Here is a 17,720-nt window from a genome sequence, read left to right as displayed (position 1 = left end):
TCCCTACGGGCAGCCATTTTTTTCACGCTTTGTGTAAAAAGTGGAAAAGGCAGAAAAGTCTAAAAACAGATTAAAAAGAGTTGTAAAAGTCTTGGAATACTTGCGAAAGTATGCAATATTGAAATTAGTGCGTGTTCGAAGTGTGTGAAACCAACAATTGAACATGGAAACTGTTGTGGCTTTCAACAATGAGGTAAGTCCGAGGCTGCGGAGCCGCCGCTTGCTGATTGCGTGTGGAGACTCGACTCACTGAAAAGTACGCAAATTGTTTGGAGCGTGTTATGGTGTGGTGGTTATACAACGTCAAACCACTGATCAGATGCAAATGTTACAGTGAATATGTTTATATACAACAAATAGTTATTTCTAGCCAATGCCCCAAATTTTTTTCATACAAGCGCAGCGCAGCACCGCCCAGGGTTGCATGTTGCCCTTGCCGTTTACGATTGCGATAACCACATGCCCATGCCCACTTGTTCTTCCTTTCCGTTCCAGCTCTCCGGACTCTATGACAGCCGACCGCCCATTTCCAAGGCTAAGATGGCCGCAATTACCAAGTCGGCAATGCGAGCCATCAAGTTCTATAAGCATGTCGTCCAGAGTGTGGAGAAATTCATACTGAAGTGCAAGCCAGAGTACAAGGTACCGGGCCTGTATGTTATCGATTCAATTGTGCGTCAATCGCGCCACCAGTACGGGCCCGAGAAGGATCTATTCGCCCCCCGCTTCCAGCGCAACCTCACAGAGACCTTTGCCAATCTCTTCCGATGCGCTCCCGAGGACAAAAGTCGCATCATCCGCGTTCTCAATCTCTGGCAGAAGAACAACGTCTTCAAGTCGGACGTCATCCAGCCCATCTTCGATCTGGCCGATCCCAATCACCCCATCTACCATCAAATGCAAATGCAAATGCAGATGGGCGGTGGCGGCGGACCCGGTGGAAATGTGGGGCCTGGTCCCAGCAGCAGTGGAGCGCTAAGCCTGGCCGATATCTCCAGCGGGCCGAATGGACTTAACACCTCTGGCTTGAGCCAAATGGACCTGAGTATGAACAGTGGCCAGGGAGACGACAAGATGGGCGGGGTGCCCGATTTATCGGTGAGTTGGTTGTCCGAATGGTTGGGCTTGGAACGACCCGACTCCACCCACTCAAAACATCCACACTAATCAAAGTGATATTGTGTATCCCTTTACGCATACTAACTCACAATCTCTTTCAATCTCTGTTGTTCGCTGTCTCTTGCTTCATGTCTTGTGCTAACCAACATCTTTCGTCCTTGCAACACCCAGATGGGTCATGAGAAATCCTACGGTGGCGGTGTCAGCAGCAGCAGCTCAAAGCGTCATCACTCGGAACAGCATTATATGAAGCGTCAGTCGGGATCGTCGAGCAAGTCGCATCATCACAAATACAGCAAGAGCTCGCATGAGATCGACTACGATGTGCGCTCGATCATGGACGATGAGGAGGACAATATGCAGCGAATGATGGCCGATGATCATCATCATCATCATCACCATCACTGCATGGGCGACGACTCGCCCCCGACATCATCCAATTTGCTAGACGTATGGCCCGAACCCCACTCGATCTCATTTCGCTTTTGTTTAGTTTTTAGTTTCTGTTTAGTTTTAGTTTTTCACGCCCTGCCCTGATGCCCCTTCCCTGAGATACTCTTGCCTAATCCCTGGTCTGTCCTTTGCAGAACAACAATCTGAAGCAGCTGCTCAATGATCCGAATGTGCTGCGGCAGCTGCAAACTCTACAGAATTTCCAGAAGTTCAAGCAACAGGAGGAGAACCAAAAGATGCGCTACCAGGATGATGCCCTGCAACAGCATTTGCAGAACGTCCTGAAGGTATATTATCGTTGTGATGTCCCTGGTAATCTGTAATATGACTGACTAAGCAAGACAATTCAATCTCTAGGGCACTGCTGGCATGCCCCCTGGCATGGGTATGGGCATGGGCATGAACCTCAATCACAGTGATGGGCAGGATATGAACAAGGACGTGGAGTTCATCTCGGAGCAGCAGTCGATTGAGGTATACCGAATCTATCAATCTTCTTATCTATCTTAGTTGTTTGTTTCGGCCTCGTGTATTCTTTTGATCCCCTCGCGCCCGCTCATTGTGCGCACTGTGTGGGTCGAAAGCATAAACGAGTCGCCCATCCAACACCTGATGTTGTTGTTGTTCCTGTCGCGAAGACATACACAAACACTCCCCAGAGCGTAACGGGGTGGACTGTGCTGACGTGCAGTTGGGTCTGAGTTTGTCCAAAATAAATCAAAACACACACATGAAGTACGCCCAAAATGTTGTTATAACCAAAGCGAGTGGTCTAGAAATGTTTCGAATTTAAAATCTAATCTAACTATAGCTATAGCTGGGATACAATTCAACTCTTTTAAGCAATAACTTTACTACTACAATGTGGCTCAACAATTGGTTGCACCCATGAGGGGCATTATTGAGCCACAAGTGTAGATACTTTTTGATAAATCATTGAAAATTATTCGAAAACCTAAGCCACAGTTGCAATAGTTGATTTAAAGATTAAAGATTTATGTTGTATGACAAAAAATGAAAGAGAAGAGAAGCCAAAGGTAAGGTTTTTAAAGAAATATTTTGTCCGGCGGAACAACCCCCCCGTACCCGATGCTATAACAACGTTTGGTAAGTGCTCCTAAATATGTACCAAAAAAACCATTCAAAACCAAAGAATCAAAAAACTTGCTCGAAAATGCCAAAACAGGACAAACGAAAATGTTAAGAATCGTCGAACCACACGTCAACACACGCCAGAGAATGCAGTTTATATATATATATATCTATTTTTTATTGTTTTCTTCTCGTCTCTCTGTAGTCCTCTTTCGTCCCCGAATCTTCCTCTTCATAGATTCCCTCTACTAATCTCCTCCATTCCTGCCCGCCTCATCCCAACCTTTCTCCTTTTACGCTTACGCAAATGTTAACGTTTTTATATCACAAAATCAATTCTCTCAAATTTCTTGCCAACACTCCCGACTCCAATAGGTGATCAATCTGGATGGGGCCGATTCGCGTAGTCCAACGCCTGACCGGGAGAGATACAAGCGTAGCCGGAGGAACAGTCGCAGTCGAACTCGCTCCCCACGCGGACGTGGCACAGGAGGCGGCGGCGGTGGAGGCGGTGGCGGCAATGGCAACGATCGACGTCGCCGCGGATCCCGTTCGCGCAGTCGTTCACCCCGTTCCAGTCGACGACGAGGATCAAGGGATCGTGATCGCATGGATCGCAACAATCGGGACAAGGAGCGTGACCGAGAGCACGAGCGTGAGCGACGCAAGAAGGGGCTGCCCGATATTAAGAAGGATCACCTCAGTGGTAAATATGTCGTCATGAACATTGACCAAAAACAGTTCCCAAAAACGTTTCTTTTCTCCTGGAAAAAGTTCGTTCGCTGGAGACTGTTTTTGGACATGATTTGTTGTAGTGTTTCCTCAATTTTCATTTTGTTCACTGCTTTTTTTCTTCTTTTTTGTGTCTGCTAATCCGAAATAGTTCTCTCCTCTATTTTCCTGCAGCTCCTTGGCTCGTGTTGACGTGTGTGTGTGTGTTTTAGCTTTAGTGATTCTTGCACTTTGATCTCTGGCATATTTTAAGACTACTGAAACCCTAGACCCACTCCTAGATCCATCCCCCCTGTCATGCGTTTTCGAGCAATGTTTTTAAAGATTTTACACATTCCATATGATATGATATGATACCATTCTTAACTAATAAGATATATAAAAGACAGTGCTTAAAGGCATATATATTAGCCACTGGATACATTATGAATCCAACTAATATGTGGTTGTAAATTGATTGGAAAAACTAAAGATTCAACTGACGACACGCACCGCTCAACGAGCTTGGGGGCTCCTCCACCTACACACGCCTACTTTTTGATAGAACCGATCTATATACATACATATAAACATGTAAATATATATTCATACGCGATATCGTTTATCTTACAGTTTGCAGCACCACCTTGTGGGTGGGTCATCTGTCCAAGCTAGTCTATCAGGAAGAGCTGTCGGACACCTTTGGGGAGTACGGTGACATAGTGAGCATCGATCAGATTGTGCCACGCGGATGCGCTTTCATTGTGATGAATCGTCGCCAGGATGCTCACAAGGCGATGCAAGCGCTGAAGAATCACAAGCTACAGGGCAGGGCCATAACCATCTCATGGGCCGCCGGCAAGGGGGTGAAGAGCAAGGAGTGGAAGGACTTTTGGGACCTGGAGCTGGGCGTCACGTATATACCCTGGAACAAGCTGAGTCCTGAGACGGATCTCGACACCCTCGAGGAGGGCGGCATGTTCGACGAGGACACCATGCCCAGCTGGATCAAGCAGAAGATCAATCAGGCCAAAAATGTCGGCAAGGAGAAGAATTCGGCGTCCACACCAGAGACCGCTACGGGGGCTGTGCCAGGGCCACCACCAGGAATTATGTTCGGCATCGATACAACGCAGCCGCCGCCAGTGGGTCCAGTTGGTCCACCACCACACGGTCCTGGCGCACCGCCTCCGCCCGCACTCATGGGCATGGTGAGGGGACAATATCCGATGGCTCCGCCCATGGGGATAGGAATGCCGCCACCAATGATGATGCCACCGACAAATATGCCACCACCGATGATGATGCCCACTACAAACATGCCGCCACCAATGATGATGCCCCCAGGAATGATGCCGCCCGGCTTTCCAGGTACGATTTATCCTATACCTCTCTGTGTCGAGAGTTAATCTCAATCGGAATCCGTTCTTTGTTTTGTGTTACAGGCATGGGTGGACCTCCTCATCCAATTGGTATGCCTCCCGGAGGCCCCTTCCCGCCGCCCGGTGCAGTGCCTCCTCCCATGGCAGGCGGCGCCCCAACCTCGGGCAGCAGTGGCAACATAAGCGACGATCAAATGGACATTGAAATGGAACTGGAGGATGCCCCGCCCCCTATGCCGCCCCAGCAGCAGGCCAGCTTCAATCCCCCCATGTCCAATCCAAACAATGTGGAGGCGGTGGTGGCTGCCGCGGCCAACGAGATGTTCCAGCGGGAGCGGGAGCGTTCCCGTGGCCCCGGAGGCGGCGGCGGCTCACGTTGGGGGGGACGTGATGACGTGGCCGAGGCTGCCGAACGCTGGAGAGCCGAAAATGGCGGTGGACCTGGACCTGGGGCTGGACCAAATGCCGCATTCAATGAGGCGCGAGCTCGGCTCAACCTGAATCCCCTAGAGCATGGAATGCAAAGACCAGACTTTATGGGCGTGGGTAAGTAACAGCTCGCACAATAAGCATGATTACGAATTTTACTTGACTTTTATTTCCACCTCTATTTTGAAGACTTTGATAATCGCGGAGGACCAGGTCCACGTGGAATGGGGCCACGCAGTGGGAACCTGAATGGAGGCGGAGGACCAGGCGGAGACTTCTTCTCGCCCAACATGAACAACAGCCGATTCAATCAGCCCACCAGCTTGATGCAGATGCGTATACCCCCGCCGGCGGCCTTCAATCAGCGCATGGGTGGACCAAATCCCAATCCCAACAATGCTGGTAATGGCGGCGCCGTGGGACCCATGTTCATGCGCAACCAGGGCGGTGCCGGTGCCGTTTCCGTTGGTGTGGGTGGCCCCTGCGGTGCACCCGGTGGACGACAACAGGGACAGGGACCAGGTGAGATGCAAGAATCAATAAGGGACTCACGCAAAACTCAAGACTCAAGATATTCAAGATGTGTTCAATGGCAGCCCAATTCAAGACATCGTCGGCATTCGATTGACCTTGATTGATTTTTGTATTAGGAGTGGGGAAATGTTTTATGTACAGAAATATAAACAGAGCAAGAGAAGAGTTGGATGAGTTTCTATAGGCCTCAGTAGATGTTGTTCATTATCAATTCCGTTATTTGCAGGCTTCTTCAATCCTAGGAACCCCTTCAATGATAATCAACGGGGACGCGGAGGCCCTGGTGGTGCAGGCGGTGGTGCTGTGGGCCGTGGAATGGGAGGAGGAGGTGTCGGCGGCCGAGGACGCTGGAGCGACGATGAGGAGGAAGGCGGCAACAATTTCAACAAGCGACGCGCCGGTCCTGGAGGTCCTGGCGGTAATCGCTTCCGTGGAGACCGAGCAGGCGACAATCCTGACGAGCGCCGCGGCAACAATGCACGTGGCGGACGTGGACCGAGAGAAGAACGTGACCGTCCAGGCTTTGGAAATAGACGCAGCTCGCGTGATGACAGTAGTCGCCATTCGATAAGTTCCACGGATGAAGCAAGCAGCAAGCCCATATCGGAGCCGGAAACCAAGGAAAAGCATCCGGAGACGGCTGCATCTAGCAATTCATTGTCAGTGCCAACGCCAGCCACAGCCACAGCGACTGCTGGTGGGGCAGACACGGAGGAGGACTGGGACCGTGAGCTCCAGGACTATGAGGCGAGAATGGAGGCGGAGCAGGCAGCTAAGGCCGGGCGAGGTGCCCCGGAGGACACCCCAGCTACTGAAGAGCAAACTACAGGCTCTCGGTCACCGGTGGAGGATTTCGCGAGGCCAGCAGAAGTGTCGAGCGAGATGCCGGCACAAAAACAAACAGATGCTTCACCCGCCTGCACGCCTCTCTACGATGAGCTGCCACCACCCTCAGCACCAGTCCCAGCCGCAGCGCCCGCTGAGCCCGAAAGCAGAGTGGAGGCAGCTGCAGAAGCAGAAGTAGCTGTTCCACAGATCCCTGAATTTATTCGCACGGAGGCTGGGCCCAAAGACGAATCCCCTCCAGCACCAGCTCCCGCTCAGGAAACTCAAGAAGAAGCCCCACAAATGGAGGCAACACAGACAGAAGCTCCATTGACGGTGCAGTCAGGTGGCGAACAAGCAGCAGTGGCTGTCGAGGCTGAAGCATAGATAACGGCAGAGCAGCAGAAACAAATGGATTATTGGATTAATTCTAATTGAACTTCCCTCAAGAAAATTGTAACTTATGATTTTCTTTACCGAGTAACCCCACACATGTGTATAATCCCATACATACGAACCCATTTCAATCTTTAAAACCTGAGATTTCGTGGCATTTCACGTACTTTAAGCTGAGCGCCAGCAAAGAATTTTTGGTTTGGTGAATCACACTCTACTCGTACAATAGGAATACAATAGGAAGAAACTCCGCATGGACTGGAGGGCAGGATGACTACGTGGACTAAATTCACAGACGGATATAGAAAATAATTAGTAAAAGCAGGAGAGAATGTGAGAGTTTGGACGGACGCAAAGGGCAGGAAAGATATTGACAGAACAACGCAGAAGCGGAAACAAATCGGCAATCGCAGATAACTTGAAGTGTTTATAATTTTGTTATGTATTTAGTTTTAAGGGTCTATTTAACACTCGGATTGTTTATAACGCGCAGATTCTAGGTACATAATTGTGTACAATTCAAATACAATTATATTATATATCAAAACTATTAAATACAACAAAAAATGTATTATCAAGTGTCGAAAAATTAATTACAATTCAATAATGTGGTTTATTTTCCCACCCGTTCTCGAGAGGTAAAGTGTTGTCATACAAATCGTGTTATCGCGTTAAAAAATTAACAGCCTGCCTAGCAGAGCACTGTTAAGCGCAAGACTATCGATACTAGCAAAACTCAGATTCAGCTATGCTCTTCACATCTCTAGTTATGCAAAATGCAATGTTCAATTTATTTTTAATTTTTTATTGAGTAACCAAACTTTTTGTTGACGACTTTCTGGATTGGTGCATTGAATAAGATTAATAAAACTAGTGGAAAACAAGAAAATACTCAGAAATTATGGAAAAATGTAAGACCTATGCAAGGTGTCGTAAAAGTGATGGCCCATAGCCGCATGATCGGAAATCTAGTAGCGCGATGTGGGATTTTATGCTTTATGTGTCGCCCAAAGACAATTGATCCATCGAGCGGATAAAGTTATAGGCACAGTGCTGCGAGTCTTGGGGTGCTAGTAATTTTCAAACAAAATCGAAGAATGTGATTTTTATTCTTCTATTTTGAAAATGGAACGGTATGTTTCGGTATATTTTCGGGTCAGTCGTTATATTTGATCGACTAATCCGCGGTCACACAGGGTGACCATTTAAGGATCTTTTGACTTTGAAATTGAGTTAATTGTATATTTAGAGTATACCAGGTATATTTAATGAATTTCAGAAGTCTATTTAATACCATTTTTTTATGGTTTATTCAAAAATATAGGGTATCCACACTCCCATACCCATGTTATTTAAACGTCCCTCGAGGAGTTTCTCTTTTACGTAGGGTATTGGAAATGAAATAACGATATTTTGCAGATTACAGACATCGAGAATGTATCTTGATCGATATATACATATTAAAAACATGTCAGTCTAAGAAAAAGTCATGAACAATGTTTGAGAGCAGCTTTGAAAATGCAATTTTAATATTCATTTATGGCATTAGGGTATTCAAATGCCCATACTATACCATACCTTCCAGTTGACAAGCAACAAATTGTCAAAACGTAACATTCCATTCCCACTCACGTAACGTTTTATGATATTTTTGTTAGTAAACCTTTTTAGTTTGGACATACTACAATAGAAGGAAGTCGTGAAATCTAGCCAATCTTGTGGAAAACTGATTGATAAATCAGATAAAGTTATAGTTCTAGAGCTGAAACTACTTATTCGCTAGTAATATTAAATAGAACATCAACATCGAGGAATATGATTTAAGATTACGGTATATTTTCGGTATATTCTTAAAATTAGAAGGTATATCTTGGTTTATTTCCGAGGGTATATTGGTGTATTTGATCGATAATTCCGCGGTCACACTGTTCGAGAGTTCGTGTTAAAAAATACAAAAAATATAAACTACAACATATTAATACCCAGGAATATAACCACAACAATATAAACCTAATATAATGTTATGCTAATTCAATGTAAGCATCGGCGCAGTTAACCAAGTGTTAAAAATATTTTTCGGCTACCAAAGAATTCACTAGAACGCATACACAAACGTAAGCAAAGGAACTCAAAAGTATGAGCACACATACACTCAACACAGCGCAGTTGTGGGAAATGTGCAAATTGTATAAAATATCCATTTAAAAGTAAATAAATTGAACATTAGAACGTGTGAAGCGCTTAGTGAAATTATCGAAAAATGTGGATGAAAGAGCAAAGAGTAGCAAAAGAAGGCTGAAAAACGTGTGTAATTTTTGCAATGATTTGAGCAAGTATAAGTGTGTGTTTGTGTAGGTGAGGAGTGTGAAAAAAAATACATAGGTGTCCCTGTGCGTGTGCCAGCCGCCAACAAACCAACAGCAGCTCTGCTCTCCACCAGTGCTCCCACAAGCAAAAGCACACACACTAGGACACACATGCATGCGATGGAAAGAGCGAACGTAACCGCTGCCGCTGTTAGCAGAGACATCAGCATATCCTTGTTTCCTTTCCTGGCAACCTTCTCCTTTTCCCCTACCTCTTCCATTGTGGATGCTGTTCGAAAGCTCACCCCCATCCACATAACCCCCACCCCAGAAGCAAGTTTTCGCTCGCTTTTGCTCAAGCATACACACACACAGACACGCACATTAAAGTGAAGCTACACAGAAATGTTTTGGTTTATTCCAGGCGCTATTTTTGGAATACGAAGGTGATCGAGAAACCGGCATCATCATCAATGAATACTTTTCGACTCGTACTTAAATTGTACCCATATTAAGTCATTATTCTTTAGTGGTCCGTAAATAACGTAAAAGTAAACCGCAAACCATTTTGGAGCAGCGTTTATCAGATCAGATCCCCCTCTCCATCGTACGCGTTATGCAAAAAAGCAGCCAGAAAATTGTATACAGCGGGTCGTATGGCATTTTATCAGAGTTCCTTAGCCTTTTCGCTTCGTGCTCCTCTTCTTGTTGTAGTTGCAGAATTCGTTTCTAAATGCGAAGCGCGCGCGACGAACAGCTGTAAATCTACTAAACACATGCACTTACTAAGAAGGCAGTGTAATGGTGTGACTGTGCATGTTTGATTTTGTTGTACGCATTAAAAGTAATTTGGCAAAATGCACTTTGTACGACACTGAGCTCTGCACACCAAATGGTCGATGATTTTGATTCAAATTTGATTAAATATTAACTGTTTTTCGATTAAGTGATTAACACTTAAAAACAAAGGCTGGCTAGACACCTTTCCCGTTGGCCCTCAGATGGCTAACCAAATTCCTTTTGGACCCAATTATTTCAGGTCCCGTTTAAAGTTCCTCCAAAAAATGGCGGACATGCATACACACAGGTGCCCGAGTGATGGCCTGGTGTCTGGGTCTTGTCCATTCGTCACAGGATAATCAAGACAGCAACAGAGGCGCCCGACGTCATCGGTAAGCGGAGCTTCCGCTGCTCTCTGTATGTGTGTCTATGTAGATGCGCTCCACTTTTGGATGCTATTTATAAACGTTTTCCGACCGTATACATACACACAGCCACAGAACAGTTCTGAATCTCTGATTCTACTGCTCTGCTTCCTTGAAATCTGCATAGTTCCGCTTCCGATTGAGCTGCCTCTGCTATGCGATGGGCCTGGCGCAGTCGCAGTTCAATTTCTAAGCATGTATTGGCGCAACAGCGTTCGTGTGTGTGTTTGTGTGTGCTATGCTCTGGCTCCACGTTCCACTAGCTACTTTACGGGCAGCATCCACATCCACATGTTGAGAAACGTGCCCATTATGTATGATGGTTCTCCCCCTTCTACTTCCATCACTGTTACGTCTGTCAACTCAAACTCTTCGCTCTTAAATCCGTCACTGCATTGATTTGTTTACTTGTGCGGGCGTGTGAGCGCGGTGTCTGCAGTGTCTGACATTGACTATAGTCTATTGAAAACATAAAATCTAAAAAATTACAAATTTAATAGTATCCCTTCTCAAATATATTTACACACACACTATAAGTTGCCATTTTCTTATGTGCAACTATTTATCATTGAATGATTAAGTTCCAGACAAGTCGCGCTTTTTATTATTTATCCATAATTATGAAATTGAATGAAGAAGGGGAAGAACGAATTTCAAATGCTCGGGGTAGATGTATGGTTAAAGTTGAATGCCAAATATTTCAAGAAGCAGCAGCATCCCAAAAAGCAACGGCATATCTTATATGTACATGTTTCTGTCTGTTTTAACAGAGAAATATAACAGAATGCATGCTGAATTTTCAAGGTGCATTTATATAGGGTGAGCCACTCTTATATATGTCCTGTTAAAGAAAGGGTAATTCGAGTTCTGAAAAGTGTAAGATCGGGAATTGCTATCTGGCTAATCTGCACAGATTAATGTAGAACTTATATATTTTAAATTTAGTTAACTCTATTTATATATAATGTAAACGGTCTGACCGCATTTCACCCGCCTACACTTGCCATTAGCCAGCCAGGCACAACAAAGCGAAAATGCAATCAACAAAATAACATGGTTAAAAATAGTATTTTATTGCATATACAAATGTAAATTTGTATTTAAATGTGTGTTAGAGGAAAACATTTAAATAACAGTCGGGCCATCACTTGGGCAACTTTGCGGTTCCTCTGGGAATTCAATGTTAACATTATCGGTCTCCTCGCTATTCCCTCCTCTCTTATCACTCATCTCTCTCTTTCTTCCTCTTGATGTTTGCAGTATATAGAAGCCGCCACTCAGCAGGAGGTAAAAAATTGTGTTTGTCATACGCACGAGATGTAATGAAATGCCGTCACGCCGGCAGCAACAGCAGCACCAGTGGCAGCACCAGCTACAATTAAAGCGAACCCAGCGGCTAAAATCCAATAATTAAGTGAAAAGTGGAGCTAAAAATCCGTTCGATTAAATATTATAAATTGATAAAAGAATAAGGAAAGAGAAAAAGCGAATCTAGAGAGCAATAATATACAATTTACGACTGCAGTTATAGAATCGAACCACAAAAATGAAGCGACGCAATGCAGACTGTGGGAAATTGCGGCGTCCGATGAAACGCAACAAAATCACAGAGGGCATGTACGGCAGGTGAGTGTTCAGAATTGTGCGAATTGTCCTCATGGTGCGATAAAACAAAAATTTTAAATTAAAATGTTTTATTAGTGTGATATTATTGGTATGGCGCCACCACAAAATATATTCGGAGGCGCAAAAAGCAAACACAATTTAGAATTTTTTTATCCACAGCCAATAAACGAGAGTGTGTGCTTGTCCGTTCGTGAGCGCGTTCTTTTTTGCTCTCTTCTCTTTTTGATTATTTATATGTTTGTTTACTTTTTGATTTCGCTTTATTGCCGTTGTTTTATGATGTTATGCATACATGAACGTATGTATGTATATACACACGTGTGTATATGCATTTGTATTGTATTTGGGCGCTACTTGTTTTTGGCGCTGTCCGTCTCCTGTTCGCTCTTCTGCTTCGTCATTCGACGCCCGCCTAGTGCTTATCCCATTTCACAACTTCTATTGAGTGATTGATGGAATGTCAATTAATGTGTGCAGTTGGAGAACAGTGATGCCAACTCGGCTGCTTTTGGAAAGGACTTGCAAAAGTAGCAGCGATCCGTGGACATTTTAGCCATTTATAAGATGGCAATAAAAACGCCGCTAAAATTCTTAACATAATTAGTAAAGCATGTGATTTTTCTCTTTTAATCATATATCCAAATACCTTCCACAAATAAAAGCGCTACCCTAAGAATTTACTTTGATCATTTTCGATATTTTTGCTTTCTATAGAATGTCAACACTGCCATCACGGTTTACCGTCTGTAACGTTGTGAATCGAATCTTGAGGAGATCGAGCTCTCCATCCTAGTACTATTTGATAATTATCAATATTTTAATTATTTATTGTATCCCCGTTTCCATAGCACGACTGTTTTGTACATGAAATTTCTAATACTGTGGGCCATTGTTATGGTGGCCGATTTCATGTTCATGTTCCGTTTTGAGTTCTTGTGGCCATTCTGGCTGCTCCTGCGCTCCGTGCACGATTCCTTCAAGTACAAGGGCCTGGTAAGTAGATAGACGGGATGGCAGACACTATGATCATGTTAATGTGCTCTTACTATTTTGCAGGCATTCTCCGTGCTATTCGTTTGTATTGCGATAACATCGGATCTGGTCTGCTTATTTTTCATACCCGTTCACTGGCTGCTCTTTGCGGCCAGCACATACGTCTGGGTGCAGTACGTCTGGCATACAGGTACGTCATACCGGCCATCACTTGGTGGATCTATGGAAGAGCGGACAGGCAGTTAAATATTTACTCGTTTCTTGCAGATAAGGGTATCTGTTTGCCGACCATCATACTCTGGATGTTGTTTGTCTACCTCGAGGTGGGCATTCGATGGAAAGACAGTCGCCACATGCCGCACTTGGATCTCTGCAGGCCGTTCGCGGCGCATTGGTGAGCCTCGAAGGTGGATGATGCCATTAGATCACATGTTTTCAAACCTGTAACTCTTACAGCATTGGCTATCCGGTTGTCACGCTTGGATTCGGCTTTAAAAGCTACGTGGGCTACCGCATGCGTCAGCGCAAGCAACGCGAGGTGGCCAAGGAGAACGAGTTCTACATGCAGCTCCTGCAGCAGGCTCTGCCTGCCGAGGAGGCCACCGATGAGGCGGCAAATGCGTCTGGAGCCACGGCATCTTCGAGCACAATTGTGGTCGCCAATGGGTCGGTCACAACGGCGGCACTAGCTGCAGCTGCAGCCGCATCGGCCGCGGGGCATCCCAACGGCATTTTGGCAACTGCAACCCAAGCACAAAACCATCATGAGCATCATCACAGCGGCGGCGCCGGCGCCAGCAGCAGTTCAAGCAATAGCAATCACCATAATCATCACCATCACAACAACAATAATAACAACAGCAGCAGCAAGGATAACAGCACGACTGACAACAACAATAGCACAACGGCGTCGTCGCCATCGTCAGCCTCTGCAGGGGCAGGGGCCTCCACGGCGGCGTCATCATCCATACCCTCGTCCTCCTCCTCTGCGTCGACAGGGGGCAAGCAATCATCGACGACAACAACCACAGGTGCAGCAACTACTTCTACCACTCCTGTTTCATACAACTACATCGCGGCTGCAACGACAGCAAGCTTGGCGGGGACACAGCATCAAGAATCGGGAGATGCAGCAGCAGCAGCAGCAGCATCCCCATCTTCTATTTGTACTTCTTCTACTAGCTCCTCTGCTTACACTGATGCCGATGGTTGTTGTGGTGGTAATAATACTTTACGCTGCTTTCAGCCGTCCCTCCTCACTACGGCAACACACACATTAATCTATGTATCAGTAACAGTACCAGTACCAGTTCCAGTAATATTTCCGTTTGTTTGTTTGTGTATGCGCATGTACTTACGAATCCATCAAGAGTAATGTAACCAATTGAGACTGAACTCACCCACTAAGTGTCAACTAACTAACCCACAGCAACCAGTCGGCATATCGAAATCTTCATCTTCTTCATTCTTCACATCTTTCCGCCTAACCGAAAGAACCTCTATGGGAGGGAACCAATGCGTATAGGGACCACAACACTCATAGAAGCCCCCAAAGCTCAAGTTCACCCCATTCAAAAAATCAATAAAACGCAATTATGTTTGATATCAAGCTTAATAATCAATGTATAAATAAATGTATACTAACCTTTCTAAATATACACTTGCAGCAACCTCCAATGGTCACGCTGGTGGTGGTGGAGGTGGCGGCGGTGGTTCAAGGAACAATCGACGCAGCACGGACAAGGATAAGCATCGGAATAAGGGTGACGCTGGTGATAATGAGCACAACAATGGTCAGCAGCAGCGGCATGGGGGTAAAAATAGCAGCAGCAGCAGCAGCACCAACAACAATTATCACCAGGTCGATGGCAGCAGTGCTGCAACAGGAGCAGGAGCAGCAGCAGGAGCAGCAGCTGCATCAGCAACAGCCCCATCAAGTAATAATAGTAAGGATAAGGATAAGGAGAAGTCAGACTGGGATAGTAGCACCAACTATCAACAACAACAGCCACAGGGGGGAAAGGACAAGCACGGTGAGTACTGCTGCATTAGCATGTGTGGGGAAAACCCATGCTGATTTCTCTTTATGCATAATCGCAGATAAAAAGGCCAACAACGTGATGCCCAATGGGAATGCCCTTCACGCCGAGGCGGAGGAGGCGGCAAGCGTGGAGCCAGCACCGCAGATTGAGAAGGCCCCCAAGGGTATGCTGAGTGGCAATAGGCTAATCCAAGTCCTTTAACTAATCACACTGATACCTTTGTAGGTCGTCGTAATCGTGGCAAGAAGGATAATGCGACCAAGGACAATCACAACCAGCAACAGCAGGTTGCTCACCAGCAAAAAGAGAAGGACAAGGACAAGGAGAAGGAGAACTCAGCCAGCAATAACAACAATAACGATGCCAGCTCCGTATCCTCGTCGGCCAGTTCCACATCGAGCAATGCCATTGCGCACATGGCCAGCAAAGTGGTGTCCAAAATATGCGAGACGTGTCTCAAGCTGGAAGCCGATGTGAAGAAATATCGCGCAGAAATAAGCCACATGAAGCAAATCGAGAACGAACTGCGCCAGAAGCTGGACACCAATCTGACCAGCAAGTCCAGTCTGCAGGCGAAGCAGAAGGAATGCGAGGAGCTCGAAAAGCGCGTCCAGGAGCTGAACAATGTGCGGCATGCGGACGCTCTCAATCTTCAGACAGTGGAGCGGCGACTCAACGAGGAGCGGAGGCAGAAGCAATCGCTTGAGGCCCAGTTGGCCAACGAGAAAAAGGCACGCAAGGCAGCCGAGGAGAAGGCTGCTCGTCCCGAGTGCAGCACCCAGTGCAAGCAACGGCGCCAGCAAATGGATGATGAGCTGAAGCGATTGCGGTGCGACCTCAAGCAAACGGAGGAGACCAAGCAACTGGCCGTCGAGCATGGACTCAAATACGAGCAAGAGGTATGCAGGAATTTCTCATTCTTGTACCCTACGTCAGAGGGTATTTAATTAATTCCATTTTTGTAGTATCGCATGCTGGAGGTGAATGTACGCAACCGCGAATCGTCGCAGCCCGATGCCGAGATGCTCATGAAAGCCCTCGCTGCCATGCAGGACAAGAACTCTACGCTGGAGAAGAATCTATCCGCAGAGACGAGAGTCAAGCTGGACTTGTTCTCGGCTCTGGGTGCAGCCAAGCGCCAGATTGAAATATCTGACAGTGAGTAGTGAAGCTGTGATAGTTGTTCCAGCTCGAGTTTTAACAACGCTTTCGCCTTCAGACCATCGTCGCTCCAAGGAGGATGAGGTCATCGATCTCAAGGCCAAGATTGCCCAACTTCTGGCCGTGATGCCGGACACCATGTGCATGAACACAGGCCCCCACGGACCGGGCAGCAGCATTCTGCGCATGAATGACACACCGCCGCTGCAGTCGGGCCCAGGACCGTCATCGCCGATGCTCAGCCTGAGCGGAGCGCAGGAATATCAACAGCATCAGCAGCATCTTCAGCAAAGGAATCAGATGCAGCAGCAGCAACAGCAACAACAGCAACAACAGCAGCACCAGCAGCAGCAAAGCAATCAGCATCAGCAGCACCTGCAGCAAAGGAATCAGATGCAACAGCAGCATCAACAGCATCAGCATCTCCAGCAAAGGCATGAGCAACAGTTGCAGCAGCAGCAGCAGCAGCAACAACAACAGGGGGTTCCTCCCTGCAACCAGCAGCAAATGGTGCCGGTGAGTGTGGCTGCTGCTCTGCAGGTGGCTGCTGCCAATGCAGCTGCCGCCAATGGAAACGGCAACAATGGCAACTCCACACTGGATCCCAATGCCAGCGTTTACACGCCCAAGACAGGCAACATGATGGTTGTGTCGCCTGTGGGCATGAACCCCAATGGTACGGATGCCTGACGCCAGCAGAAGCAGCAGCAGCAGCCCTTGACGGTGTCGTCGTCGTCGTCATCGTCCTCGCATCTCCATCTAAGACGACAACTCTGAGATTATATTTTACATGAGGGAGGGAGAATCCGCCGAAGGCAGCAGCAGTCGCAGCAATCCATTCGGCCTGTGAACACAAGCGATCCCAACCGAAGATTAAAACCGAACCGAGGCAGCTCGCCTGCAAATATCTGAATGTCCGTAATAAGAATAAGAAGAATAAGCAAGCAGTTTCTTTCACAACATTGAACACATCGCCGCGCCACATTGGTCACATTTGAACGAGCAGATTCCTAACCGTTTACCCCACACGCAAATTGGCATTCCAATTGAAATTATCCTTGAATGGTTTACTTTAAAGAGCCACTGATCCTATCTTAGTCAAGCCATTGCTTTGAGCCAGTTGCTCTGTCCACGTCATATCCCCCACTCAACTCACGAACACACACACCTTTGGGAGAGTCTCTGCCTCCTCCCACTTGAAACACGGAAAGTAAAAGATTACTTTAACAAAATGATTACAAAACTTAAATCACATTTAAGAGGAAGCATAAGAAAAACACACACAAATTTCTAAAAATAATAACAAACATGAAAATCGCGATTCGTATTTTTAATTGATGATAACTAGGATGGATGCCCCTGAACCATGTATTTTTTCTTTTTTACCAAACGCTGTGAGAGTGTTGGACGAACCTAAGTGATGGCCTTTGATATGGGGGGATGGCG

At 46.4% G+C, this 17,720-nt stretch overlaps 2 protein-coding genes across 5 annotated transcripts; both read left to right on the top strand.

The window, feature by feature from the left end:
* The first annotated feature begins 6 nt into the window (after positions 1-6).
* On the top strand, positions 7-7,512 carry LOC117585990 (SR-related and CTD-associated factor 4). Of its 3 annotated transcripts, XM_034275851.1 has the most exons (10): positions 11-193; positions 496-1,098; positions 1,291-1,569; positions 1,707-1,859; positions 1,930-2,046; positions 3,040-3,370; positions 4,009-4,746; positions 4,821-5,303; positions 5,376-5,708; positions 5,947-7,512. In XM_034275851.1, exons 1-10 carry the CDS (start codon positions 164-166, stop codon positions 6,930-6,932), a joined length of 4,053 nt encoding a protein of 1,350 aa, XP_034131742.1. In that variant the 5' UTR covers positions 11-163; the 3' UTR covers positions 6,933-7,512. The 3 variants fall into 3 exon arrangements, with proteins under 3 accessions (XP_034131899.1, XP_034131742.1, XP_034131822.1); XM_034275931.1 differs by lacking the exon at positions 1,291-1,569 and having other exon boundaries at positions 13-193; positions 5,947-7,506; XM_034276008.1 differs by lacking the exons at positions 3,040-3,370; positions 4,821-5,303; positions 5,376-5,708; positions 5,947-7,512 and having other exon boundaries at positions 7-193; positions 4,009-4,189.
* Positions 7,513-8,840: 1,328 nt separating this feature from the next.
* On the top strand, positions 8,841-17,268 carry LOC117586364 (macoilin). Of its 2 annotated transcripts, none has more exons than XM_034276424.1 (11): positions 8,841-8,977; positions 11,713-12,078; positions 12,927-13,071; positions 13,135-13,261; positions 13,339-13,465; positions 13,528-14,291; positions 14,739-15,104; positions 15,172-15,276; positions 15,339-16,012; positions 16,079-16,271; positions 16,333-17,268. In XM_034276424.1, exons 2-11 carry the CDS (start codon positions 11,999-12,001, stop codon positions 16,962-16,964), a joined length of 3,213 nt encoding a protein of 1,070 aa, XP_034132315.1. In that variant the 5' UTR covers positions 8,841-8,977; positions 11,713-11,998; the 3' UTR covers positions 16,965-17,268. The 2 variants fall into 2 exon arrangements, with proteins under 2 accessions (XP_034132315.1, XP_034132390.1); XM_034276499.1 differs by having other exon boundaries at positions 13,528-14,102; positions 16,333-16,964.
* The last annotated feature ends 452 nt before the right edge of the window (positions 17,269-17,720 follow it).

This window comes from Drosophila guanche, unplaced genomic scaffold (genome assembly GCF_900245975.1).
Source record: "Drosophila guanche unplaced genomic scaffold, DGUA_6, whole genome shotgun sequence".
Lineage (NCBI taxonomy): Eukaryota > Metazoa > Arthropoda > Insecta > Diptera > Drosophilidae > Drosophila > Drosophila guanche.
The sequence above is the reverse complement of the archived record's forward strand: the minus strand, read 5'-3'. Positions and strand labels throughout refer to the sequence as shown.

Excerpts from the sequence above, each read along its gene's own strand:
- LOC117586364 (XM_034276424.1), top strand. The coding sequence starts at position 11,999 with ATGAAGCGACGCAATGCAGACTGTGGGAAATTGCGGCGTCCGATGAAA. Across the intron at positions 12,079-12,926 it reads ACAGAGGGCATGTACGGCAG|CACGACTGTTTTGTACATGA; the intron begins GTGAGTGTTCAG and ends CCGTTTCCATAG. Across the intron at positions 14,292-14,738 it reads TGCCGATGGTTGTTGTGGTG|CAACCTCCAATGGTCACGCT; the intron begins GTAATAATACTT and ends ATACACTTGCAG.
- LOC117585990 (XM_034275851.1), top strand. The coding sequence starts at position 164 with ATGGAAACTGTTGTGGCTTTCAACAATGAG. Across the intron at positions 194-495 it reads TTGTGGCTTTCAACAATGAG|CTCTCCGGACTCTATGACAG; the intron begins GTAAGTCCGAGG and ends TTTCCGTTCCAG. Across the intron at positions 1,099-1,290 it reads GCGGGGTGCCCGATTTATCG|ATGGGTCATGAGAAATCCTA; the intron begins GTGAGTTGGTTG and ends TGCAACACCCAG.